This window comes from Cibotium barometz, chromosome 9 (genome assembly GCF_041138505.1).
Source record: "Cibotium barometz isolate CiBa-2024 chromosome 9, ASM4113850v1, whole genome shotgun sequence".
NCBI classification, from domain to species: domain Eukaryota; kingdom Viridiplantae; phylum Streptophyta; class Polypodiopsida; order Cyatheales; family Cibotiaceae; genus Cibotium; species Cibotium barometz.
The window spans coordinates 44,793,201-44,805,291 of record NC_141054.1 but is presented as its reverse complement, the minus strand read 5'-3'; the positions used below and the strand labels follow the sequence as shown (position 1 = coordinate 44,805,291).

At 43.8% G+C, this 12,091-nt stretch overlaps 1 protein-coding gene across 1 annotated transcript; it reads right to left on the bottom strand.

Annotated features, from left to right (window-relative positions):
• Positions 1 to 2,113: 2,113 nt before the first annotated feature.
• LOC147635618 (nitrate reductase [NADH] 1-like) lies at positions 2,114 to 6,051 on the bottom strand. Its single transcript, XM_086802992.1, has 4 exons — positions 4,456 to 6,051; positions 4,219 to 4,350; positions 3,647 to 3,879; positions 2,114 to 3,562 (listed from the first exon to the last, which is right to left on the bottom strand). Exons 1-4 carry the CDS (start codon positions 5,477 to 5,479, stop codon positions 2,192 to 2,194), a joined length of 2,760 nt encoding a protein of 919 aa, XP_086659118.1. The 5' UTR covers positions 5,480 to 6,051; the 3' UTR covers positions 2,114 to 2,191.
• Between the last annotated feature and the right edge of the window lie 6,040 nt (positions 6,052 to 12,091).

Below are 12,091 nucleotides of genomic sequence, written 5' to 3'. Positions count from 1 at the left end.
GTGGCCCCGTATACAAATATTTTCAACACATGTAGCCCTTCAGCTATATACAAAGTGGGGGAAATATCTGGAGTACCCTACTACACTTCGACTTGATCGTGTTTACACGAGCATCATCGACACCCAACCGCACCCGCAAGTTGCAACCACACGTGAAGAAGCAGCTGCTGCCAGCGGATTCTCCGACAACCATTGTACTCACCTCACATATATTACATGCCCCATTCGATCCGGCCAAACATTGTACTGCATCAAGCATACATGTAATCATTATAGCATACTTGCATTGCATTCCCTCACGTTCACACCAATGTTTGGTTTTAGATGCCGCGAGGAGGGGGGGGGGTATGGTTTATGCACATGCATACATCTATGCACTCATGCATATGTGCATACATACATCCTCATGTAACTACTGTCCGTTACCATAACAGTTTGTAACCATTTCCACTCTCTATATTAAGAGAGACTCACACATGTAAATCATCTTATATGTAGAGCATACATAATACAACTATACACATATTTTCAACACATGTAGCCCTTACACTTAGAATAGTTTCTAATTGTAGGTGGTGTAAGCTGTGTGTGAGGGATGCATTTCAGAAAAGTTCTTGACTATTATCAATTGTTGTCCTGTTTCTACTCCTGCGTACCCGTATACACATATTTTCAACACATGTAGCCCTTACACTTGGAATAATTTCTAAGTGTAGGTGGTGTAAGCTGTGTGTGAGGGATGCATTCGAAAAAAGTTCTCTCGTGGTACCTTCAAAAATCACCGGTTGGTGTGGGCCCCCACCAAATGTCACCAAAGACAAAGAAGGGAGCTTGAGATCTATCTTCGGCTTTGCAGATGCATGGTAATAGGCTTTGGTGATGTCTGCTGAGATGCCACCAAAGATGATGTGTATTGCAACTGAGGAGCCCAGTGCAAGGGGCTGGTCGGTTAAAGCTGCTCCATCTTCTACAGCAATAGTTTATGGCCCACTGACAAGGCCCGTGTTGAAGGGGACATGCAGGAGCAATGTTCTAACATGAATTGTAAGGGCTCCAAATGAACTATACAAGAAGGGGCAGTCTGGGACAATGGAGGTGTTAAGGTTGGCTTCTTCTGCAGCAGGAAAATCACAGGCTGGTTTGGCTCACCTTGTGGGAGGCTTGGTTGTATCTTCAAAAGTAGGGTTTCTTCTTGTTCTGTATGGCAGGGTACGGCATGAGTGGATTTGTCTGATTCCTTTGGATCTTCTGCTGAGGAATCTATCCCGTGATTCAAGAATTGACATGCAAATGATGCTTCTATAGCTCTTCTGTAGCGGGACTAGTATTTGTAGAATCAACAAGGCTTTTGAATTGGAGACTGTGCATGTTGCACAAAAGATTCTACATGTCATTGTGGATGGCTTCTCTTGCTATGTATCGAATTGCCATGATAGGACACCCACTCCCAGGAAAAATCAGGCCTTAAGGGGTCGATACGTATCTCAAACCCACACAGTGCATGCAGAAAGCTGGAGATATATGTCAACCCCTTATGGCGTGGGGTGGGGGCTACCATGGCTGGAGGCGTGGCGGGCACCTTTTGAGACACGGAGGGCACAACACTATCAGATCGTGTGAATACACGAATCTTGTCGTATATAAAAAGAACTATTTTCTTATGAAAAGACTGTGATGTTATGAAGGTGTGGTAATGTATAGCAGCTGTGCGGTACCCACTGTAGAGCACTTTTTCTGTTGCTTCTATTTAATATAAGACCTTCAAGGTGTTAAACATGATTCTACTTCTACTTAACATGTACTCACAAAAGTTGTTATGCTACATTAATTAAACAGGATCGATTTGACCCAGAATCTTTTGCTAGGGGGAACATATTCTCATGTGATGCTACATTAATTAATCTAGCAATCATAAGGGTTATAACTGAATGACTTGTTCTGGCCACCTTTGCGATCATACAATCCCCACACATTATGCACTAATTTACATAGTACTCCAATGGTACACCACACATTATATTATATTCTCATGACCGTCATTTTAGTTAAGGTGATAGCCATATATCAGCAAATATGTGTGGGCAAATACCATCAACGGTGGCTTATACTAGATGCATGTAAGTAAGCATGAATTGATAATATTAATCAAAAGGTATTAATAGACATGGCCGATTATATGTGATATACATGTCTAGAATGTAAAAATCAGCTCTTTGCTATAACCAAGCTTCTCGAGGTTTGGCAAACAAGCTTCTTCAATCATAGGATTAGGGCCACAAAGGAAGACCGTGGTCTCTGGCGATGGGGGTGGAAGATGAGTTTTGATGATCTCCTCGTTGACTCTTCCGGAACCATACTTCCATTCATTAATATTGGTAGGTGGAGAGCTCAAGACGTGCCAAACCTTTAACTGTGGATGGCGATCACTTGCCCACTTGTCTAATTCATCACGAAGCATTATGTCTTCCACCTTCCTATTAGCAAAGATGAGATGGATCTGTGTCTTATCATCTGGGTTTTCTAGAATTTCTCTAATTAATTGATACATAGGTGTAATACCAGTACCACCTGCTAGCATTGCACAGGTTTTCATGTGGTAGCTCTTTTCGTCCACTTTATAAGAGCCTTTCCCTAGGTAGTGAATGTGGCCTAGGGGGCCTTTCACCTCCACCATGTCTCCTATGCCAAGTGATTCTAGATGTTGCGACATCAAACCCCCTTCTGGAAAGTTCTTGTTGATCCCCTTGAAGTAAATTTTCACAAGCAAGTCAAAGAAACCTACTTCTTTGTCAGAGGAGGTGGGTGTATATGCCCTCATGCACAGCTTCCCATTGATCTTGGCTAAGACGAAAATGTGCTTCCCACAAGGGAGACCTAAGATTTGGTCATCTCTTGGTAGGGCAAAACGAAATAATCTGACATCATGGCTCAGAGATTGCTTAACGATCAAGCGACATTGGATCTTCTTGCGAGGGTCGAGGGCAACTGGCTTTGTGGGGATGAGCTCATTGATTACAGATAAGGACGCTGCTGCCTGCAATGCTTGGGCACCTCCATGCACTGTGTTTTCAGGGGTGGAATCACTTGTAGAGATGCCTCCAAAGCTAGCTAGTTCACCAATCTTGTAATCTTCCAGCATTGCCTTGGCCTTGAGCGAATGGATAGCATCAAACTCTTCGGTACAATCAGTTCCACCATTAATCAAAATGCTGTCTTTCCCACCCGGGTGGTCATTGAGGAACTTGGTACAATCATATACACCATTGTGTACGACAATCCAAGGGGCTTCTGGTGTGTTGTGTTGCTTTAGCTCTGCATTGGTTATCAGGCGGACATTGTGTTGAGTGCCTAGAGCAGGCGTGGATGGGCTCCTGCCAAGCAGCTGAGGGCCGGGATTATCGAGCTTGCCTGCATGGGTTTTCTCTGTGGGCGCCGCTACCTGCATCCAACCCCCACTTTGGTTGCCTGGGCAAGTGGGGTGCTGAAAGGCAAGTCCTATGGACCTGGAAGTTGGCTTGCAAGGATTGATCTTGACACGATACCAACAATTATTCATCATGCCCTGTGAAAATTAGAAGGCAAATTAGTGAGGTTGATCCAATTATATATCTTTATATTTGAGAGAGAGAGAAAGAGAGAGAGATACCATGACATTCCAATTAAGGTGTTGAGATTGGGTGTTCATGGAAGAGTCCCACGCACGAACCACCAAGTCCTTGGCTTGAAGTAGCTCAATCATGTCCACTTCCAACTCCCAGAAACACCAGCACCAATACTTGCCATACTTGGTGGGTTTCTCAGTGTGGATGACCTTTGCATGCTTCCAACCTTGTCCATCATCCACGCTCACTTCCACCCTAATCACCTTGCGACCCCCTCCTGCACACATACATGTAGAGTTGTTCATGTGAGAAGTCTAGCAGTCTGCAGCATCATATTATAATACGTGACCTGCAAAATCTCAGAGCCCCTTGAACAGATCAAGAGTTCTTATAGTAGTATAGCGAACTCCAATATAACATAATTGTTCTTATTTTGGTACTAATCAGTGCAATTTTGTGGCATCCTAATTATGGTGATCTCATTATGGCATCCTAATTATGGAGCACTAATGAAATGAGTACAGAAACGCTACCAGTGATCTTTGAAACCTCTACATGGCATTCAACTACTGAGAAGAGACTTAATCCTATGATCAATTTTGTGGTGCATTTTTACCCGAGTAAGCATAACCCCGCACGTTGTAGGGCGTCTGCACGTTGATGGGCACCACTTCGCCATGCGCGGGTGATGTGATGACGGAGTTAATGTTGAGTTCGTTAATGATGTAGTCGGGTTTGTGCCACCAATCTGTTTATATTGTCAGTAATCATAATGTTAATACTTCATTAAGAAGCTGAGGTAAGGTTACAAGATCGACAATACTATTCAATGGTGGGTGCTGCAGCAGCAAACCTTCCGCGTTGGCCTTCTCGGCATCTACATGTGAGGGAAGGACGCGGTTGTCTTTGAAGTGGTAGTGATTAGTGGATTCGTGGTTCGCGACTTCGATGCGGGTGACCCACTTCACCATGCGACCGCCTATGAATCCCGGAATGATCATGCGGACAGGAAAGCCGTGATCTGGCTCCAGCGCGCGACCGTTCTGCATGTACGCGACAAGCACGTCCCGGCTCTCATCCAGTGCGATTTCCAGCGAGATGCTGGTCCCGTAGCGTGAACCCCCGCCTCCAGGAAGATTTTCTGCGCCTTCGAAGCACACATGATAGCTGACAGCCTTCGACTTCTTGTGCACGCCACACCGCCGCAGAATATCGCACAACCTGGCCCCTCGCCACACGGACGTTCCCACGGCGGCGGCCCCCCAGTTGAACCCGATGGTCTGTTTCACCATGTTCTGCTCTTTGCGTCGGTTCCCCGCGCACACCAGCATTACCGGCAGTTCACGTGGGGTGAATTCCTCCACCAGCTGCCTCATTGAAAAGCTCTGGGGACGCCTCACCAGCCCACACACCTCCACGCGCCAGTCATTGTAGACCGCTTGCGGCACGTAGCCGTGGTTGCGCACGTAGTGCAGGCTGGTGGGGGTGAGAAAGCCGTGCTGCATGAGGCGAGGTAATGGCGGCTCGCTGTTGAACGGGTGTCTGCCGGTTAAGCGCACCATTTCCGGGTGCCTCTTGATCCATTTATCTGATGTACCCTCATCTCTCTTATCTACACCATAGTCACTCACTACATCACGAGGGTACTCCCACTCTTGCTCTTCATCGCTTGTGTCTTCCGCTTCACCTTCATCGACGAGGACATGTGCAGCATGTGCATGTAAATCCCCATTGCTGATTACCGTAGATGATATTTCCTTGCTTCCCACCACCATAGCTGCTGATCCCCATTCCTTCTTCTTCATCACCACAGCTGATGCTCTCATCATCGAGTACATAGCTTCTCCTTCTTTAGAACAGCTGTTGTTGATCACCATGGCTTCTCCTTCCCCTTACTTCTTGTTATAATGCCCTTCTTCCTTAGAAGAGTTAACAATATGGCCCTCTAATTCTATGCGAATGTAAACCTTACGTACAGTATGACCCTTTAATTCTATATCCTGAACCTGGAGTGATGGAGTTTCAACATTGATTTCTTAGCACAGCATAAATATTAAGGACCAAACCGATCGTCTGTGGTGGGTCTGCAGCTGAGCCATGGCAGATTTTCTGCTAAGACAGCCATGACTGTGCAAGCTAAAACACACCCTGAATTCTTGGAGGGAAGCCCACTTAGTCGTGCACTATAGCGAAAACGGAAGATGTTAAGCTTTGGATGCAAGTCACGACTAAAGAAAGACCAGCTCCCCCCTACCTTCCCATAACTAGCCTCCACCTTTGATTTATATGCTAAACGCGAGAGAGAGAGAGAGAGAGAGAGAGAGAGAGAGAGAGAGAGAGAGAGAGAGGAGGAGGAGGAGGAGGAGGAGGAGGAGGAAGAAGGGGGGGAGGGGGAGGGAGGCGGGCGGCGAAACTACACGAAGAATCTTCCCCACGAATTCCCAGTTATGAGGGCTTCCTGCAGTGAAGCTCTAGATTCACGATCAAAGCGCCCGCCGCCTCCCAAGCGGCCGGCCAGTGGCTACCCACCTCTCCAAGAGACAAACGCCCACGCGACACCGCGCCGCGTACATTCGCTCATGGACGAGAGAGAGACTCGGAGAGAGGCAAGGGCCCAGGTATACGTGCTCCCGAAGTTCAAAGAGTCACGACACTGTGTGGCGCGTGTCCGAAAATTCCCAATTCCTTGGCCCTTTAAAAAGTGCCACCTCCAGCTTACCCACACCGACCGGCAACACCCCCCACACACAAAGGACGTGCTCACCCCACACCAGGGTTCGGGAAAACAATTTTAGGGAAAAGGAACTAAATCCTTTTCACCACTAAATGAGAAGGAAATTGCTATTTTTGAGATGGTATTTTCTATGTGAACTTAGAAAATATAACTAAAACTTGTAAAATTTGAAAGGGTTTTATTTCCTTCTCATAAGAATTTGAGAAGGTTTTCCCGAAGTTGAACAAGTTCTAGGCTAAAGCGAACCCGTCTTTTCCCGAACCCTGCCCCACACCAAAGTAAAATTGGCTTGGTAACAACCCCATTCAACATAGGGTTAATCGTAGCCTCTTGCATTACAAATAATTTCAAGCCAACGATGTGTAGGTCTAATTCTAAATCTAGACATTCAAGGTGTTGACGTGTGTTCTCACACACATACATAAGTACATACACCGTTACTCCTATTGTAAACTAAATCATCTCTTTGACTCTGTATAGACTCCCCACACTTTTAACTACAACCATCAATACAATCGTCATGCACCATGTTGTCTTGTTTAGACTATAAAATAAGCTCTCACATGCATCCTCCACAACCTAGCAGTTATTCACCTCTATGTGTTTGGTACCTTATATCAAAGCGCTTCAAGTGCTCTTGTGCTTCTCTGCTCTCTCTACCAAGAGCAATCTATCTAACAACCTCCGAGTAGATAGGATTAATTGTAGGCTCTTGCATTACAAATAATTTCAAGCCAACAATGTGTAAGTCTAATTCTAGGTCTAGCCACATTCAAGGTGTTGAATTACGTTCACACATACATACTTACATCAATACATGCACACAGCGTTACTCCTATATGTAACTAAATTGTCTCTCTCACTATGTATAGACTCCCACACTTTTAACTACAACCATCAATAAAATCGTAAATACCTCTTGCAGTACAACTTCTTGGCATTAACTCCTTTATCCTCTATGTGCTTCGTTTTGTCCCATGTTGTTTTGTTTAGCCTATCACATATAGGCTCTCACTTCTCCTCCCAAACCTTGTAGTTACTCACCTCTACATGTCTGGTACCTTTTGTTTCAAAGCCGCTTCAAGTTCTCTTGTGCATGTGCAACTTGATTCTCTTCTCTCTCCACAAGTTCAATTTAACAACCTTTGAGTCATGGCATTTATCACCACCTATATAAAATTATCTTCACTCATCTCACACGGTGATTATGATCCACTTCACCCCCATGGAGCAACATATGTGGTCTGCACCCCAACTCACATAGCCTCTCAATGTGTCATAAAGCTTAGCAGATGCTACATCAAATGCTCCCTCTCTGCAAACATTCCATGTAGACAGTTCTAGCCTTCTTGATCTTATCCATGTTGTCTTGTGTTCATTATTACCTAACCATAATCCCAACTACTCCTCCATTTAGATAGTTCTAATCTTTTTAATCCTTCAGGTAATCCATGTTTTCTTGCACGTTCATTGTTGCCTAACCCTAACCCTGCCTACTCCTCCAAAAACAAAGAGAGGCCCTTCACTGCGTTTTTGCCTAATGCTAACCTCGCTTACTCCTTCCAAATTGGGGGGGTGGGGGGGATCTCTAGTCCCATCCTCATCTCACAAAGATTGGCCCTTCTCATGCCTACCTACGCTAGCCCCTTCCCACCATGAAGGGGGGTTTTTCAAGTCAAGAGCTTATCTTAGCCTTTGCAGAATCAAGTATAGTTTAGTCTTACCTTAGAGCCGTAAGTAATGTGTGTGTGCTAGCAGATCCATCACATCCTCCCATTATCACATTAGAATGCTCCTTTGATAAGGGGTTAAAGGTAGAGCTTCAATCACCTTAATAGTGTCAATGACCTTATCACATCAAATTTCTCCTTTGCTAAGGGGGTTAAGGTAGAGTTTATCACCTTGATAGAGCTGAGGAGAAGGTTGCCTACATTATGGATCAATCACACACGAAGTGGATAGAGAGGAGACACTCATGCAAGAGAGATACTATCATATCGTATCATCAGACCTATCTAAGTAAGCATTCATCCACCAACAAGCAAGATCCAATAAAACACAAGTAAGCAAGAGTAGAGAAGAAGCTGACAAGAATTAGATTGCAAGAAGGGAATGAATGTGTATTGCTTCATGTCAAAAAGGACTTATAAACAAATGGCTAGTGACTTTTATAGCTAGCCATAACTTCAAAGTAGTCTTGTGCCACTAGTTCTAGACTTAAGCAAGTATGTATGTGAAGTTTGTGACTTCCCTATTTGGCATCAAATGAGGGTAAGGCCACTTTATAAAGTCTAGCACTGTCTTACAAAAGTGTCTTGTAAAAAATATGCTTCTAGTATCCATAGGTAAGATGGAAAAGCACCTTACGGTAGTCTGGGTGGGTGAAACTATGTTAATCTACAAAGTTACAACATATCCTCTTCCTAATGGTGACAGCATCCTCATGTCACCAAGATCACGTGTGGTGAAGATGTTACCAGTTTCGTAGGACGATCAAAGATGTAGTCGGTGATGAGACCAATCCACGTGCTTTGGTTGTGTTGGAGATAGGGTTTGGTTGGTTATTGAGTTAGGAATCATGTTGAGGGTATATGTAGTGTAATATGGGTAGAACAATTCTTGATGAGAATTCTCATCTTTGGGTTTGTGAGTGGTTGGGCTCATACAAGAAAAGAAGGCATGTGGCTTTGCTTTGAGCATTCATGTGCTAAGACCATATCCATTTGATTGGCACTAATGGATGGTGGTTCTTAGATGGTGGTCGTGAATTGTTTCGCACGATAAAGTATAATTACATATCTCATGGTGAAACTAGACACTAGGCTGCTTCATTGTTGCTTGTTTCTCTTTGGTGGTGAGGTTCTTGTTTGTGATGGTGAAGGTAGCTGAAGAAAAGGAAAATACTCCAGTGGAGACCCAAAGGAGTTGTTTCTTTGAGGATGGTGGGAGGTTTCTGCACAATTAGAGAGGATCCAGGTGATGGGAGGTTCCTACACAATCAAAGAGAATCTAGGCAATGGGAGGTTCCTACACAATCAAAGAGGATCTAGGCGATGGGAGGTTCCTACATAATCAAAGAGGATCCAAGCAATGCGTCAAACGAAATACCATGCTTTCACTCTAGAATCGGGGCAAGCATGTACTAATCGCGTGACTCATTCTAGCACACCAAAGAAGAAGGGTTTTGATGATCATGGTGTGCTAAATGTTCAACTTTCACCCGTGAGGCAAGAAGGAAGCTCTCCAAACAAGCAAGCTTATATTAACCATGTGACGCGTTCTAGGACACCAAAAAGGAAGAGTTCTGATGATCAAGGTGAGCATTATTTATGAGTCATCTGAAAAGACCTAACCATTATCCCTAGTGCTAGCCACTTATATTTTCTTGTTCTTGTAGTTGAAGAAGCTTCGCCGGATGTGACCTAGCACCAACTAGCGAAGAGGAAGAAAAAGAAGAGAAAGACTAATGTTCTGCCGCCCTCAAGGGGTGTGCCCTCAAAAGAAGATGTTCTGTTGCCCGAGAAATTAGCAACAATTGCAGCATTTGGGTTTGTAGAGGGTGAGAACAGAGAATTCAGAGTTAGAGATGAGCAAGCATCATGTGAGAATGAGGGGCTTAAAGAAGCCAATGATTTAGTTGGTCGAACCTCAAAACCTAAAGGGCACAAGTTATGCTTGTAGCCATCTGTAATAGAACACTCCTCTTTTTTACTCCGATGATCTCCTGTGATTAATATATTTCACGTTTCATTTTTTTAGTAGCCCTCTACAGTCCTCTTTCAAGTTTCAACATAGACATGGATACAAGAAGGAAAAAACACACAGATAGAATTATAAAAGAGACAACATTATAGAGGAGACAACAGTATTCATATATTGCAGAAAATATACATGTTTGTCACTTTGTGTATATATACATGGGCTAATTTTAGGGGTGACGGCGGTGAGGTGTTTATGATGAATGTGAACGAGAACATGAATGTGTCTGTGATTGGGTTGGCCTTGGATGAATGCTCTCTTATTCTCTTGACATTTCTTCCCACATTCTTTCCTATGCTTGCCTTCTGGCCTCCTGTTCTTGCCTCCGAGGGCCTCCAGCTCCTGGATTCCACCCATTCATCCACCTCAGTTGTGCACCTCTCAAATTCATCGATATAGTAGCTTGGTGGGCTTGCACTTCCCTTTGGTATTGTTCTTCTTGGTGATGCCTACGCTCTTCGGCTTCCCTTACGAAATCTCATGCCCATCTTATCTCTTCTTCTGCACGATCATGCACTGCCAAAATAATTCATTGTACAGCTTTTATCTTGAATTGTTTAACATGAAATTGAGTATATTTGTGCAGAGTAAGTTCCTGTACAACACAAAGGAAAATGTTTTGTTAGAAACCTCATAGGACTCTACATTAGGTGATGGACCTGTTGATTATAAACATCACTTACATCAAGAATACTAAAAATCTTTTCTAGCAAAAGAAATGCATTAAGGCACATCCTCCATCCACAGCTATTATCGCTTGGCTGGACTGGCACCTTTATCCTTCGATATCTCATGGTCTGAATAAGAGTAGGCTCCAATAACAGGTGTTCCACAACTAATGCAAACTTTCGAGCACATCTAAAAGGTCGACAAACCAAGCATTAGGATATCCTACTTCAATAAATCTATCTAAATGATTATGGAAGAGGGAAATGTCAATAGGGACTTAATCTCTACCGGCGGCGACCATGATATCCAAACACAGAGTTTGCAAAGTAACATGTATTTTGTTTAATGTTGCAAAGAAGCAAACTCCAATGTGCTCTAAAAAAACAAACAAGACATAGGTGTTATAAAAAAAACACATACAAATTACCTGATATATGTTGTCAGTTCATAACAACTTACACGAGACTCACTCTTCATTATGAGCCATGACAATAATTCACGCTAGATCAAGGTCCTGAAACTAGGCCATTAGGTCCAAAAATGATGTCCCCTCATTTTTCAATTGCCCTGATATGAGAGGGTCTATAACATATGTACTATTTTGTATCTAGTAGAGGCGAGAGACAATACCTACTATAGGCAACAATGAATAGAAAATAGAATTAGGATTTGTGAGAAAATAGAAATAGTATTTGCAAAAAATAGAATTAGAAAATAGAATACAGCACAATCATGCCAACATACCATAGTGATACACTCACGACTGTGTCTGTAACTTCCAGTATCTCGCCACATCGCAAAACACGTAAGTCAACTGCATCTAAGCTGATAACAAGCCTGATTTCTCGAATTGTAAATGCCATATTGACGGGCACAATATTCTCCAACCCCTTAATTATCTAGTATTTTCTGCTTCGATGACATTGATTTCTATACAAATCCTGTTGGCTTCTTACCATGCATCATCATCTGCTTGATCATGATAAAAAATATCACCATCACTGGCAGAACGGGACGGTGCGACTGGTACGACAGCAGCCTTCAATTGTGCTTATGGTTGTGCCTCCGGTTCTGGTTGTGTGTGAGGTTTTTGTTGTGCAGCATCTTGTTGCGGCTAGTCTTGTGCTTCTTCTCTCCGAGTCCGAGAGCGGGTGTCCCTGTCATGACCAGCACGGGTGTCCTCAAACTGGCCTTGCACGAGGATGGAGGGGCGGGACCGTCAGGATCTCCAGCATCATGCGACAATCGCTAATAGAGATAGGTGCTAATAGATGATCATATCTATACCTCAACCTACATAGTGTATCAAAATCCCTAGGCATATGCT

Excerpts from the sequence above, each read along its gene's own strand:
- LOC147635618 (XM_086802992.1), bottom strand. The coding sequence starts at position 5,479 with ATGGTGATCAACAACAGCTGTTCTAAAGAAGGAGAAGCTATGTACTCG. Across the intron at positions 3,880-4,218 it reads GCGGGGTTATGCTTACTCGG|GAGGGGGTCGCAAGGTGATT; the intron begins GTAAAAATGCAC and ends GTATGTGTGCAG. Across the intron at positions 3,563-3,646 it reads ACCTTAATTGGAATGTCATG|GGCATGATGAATAATTGTTG; the intron begins GTATCTCTCTCT and ends TAATTTTCACAG.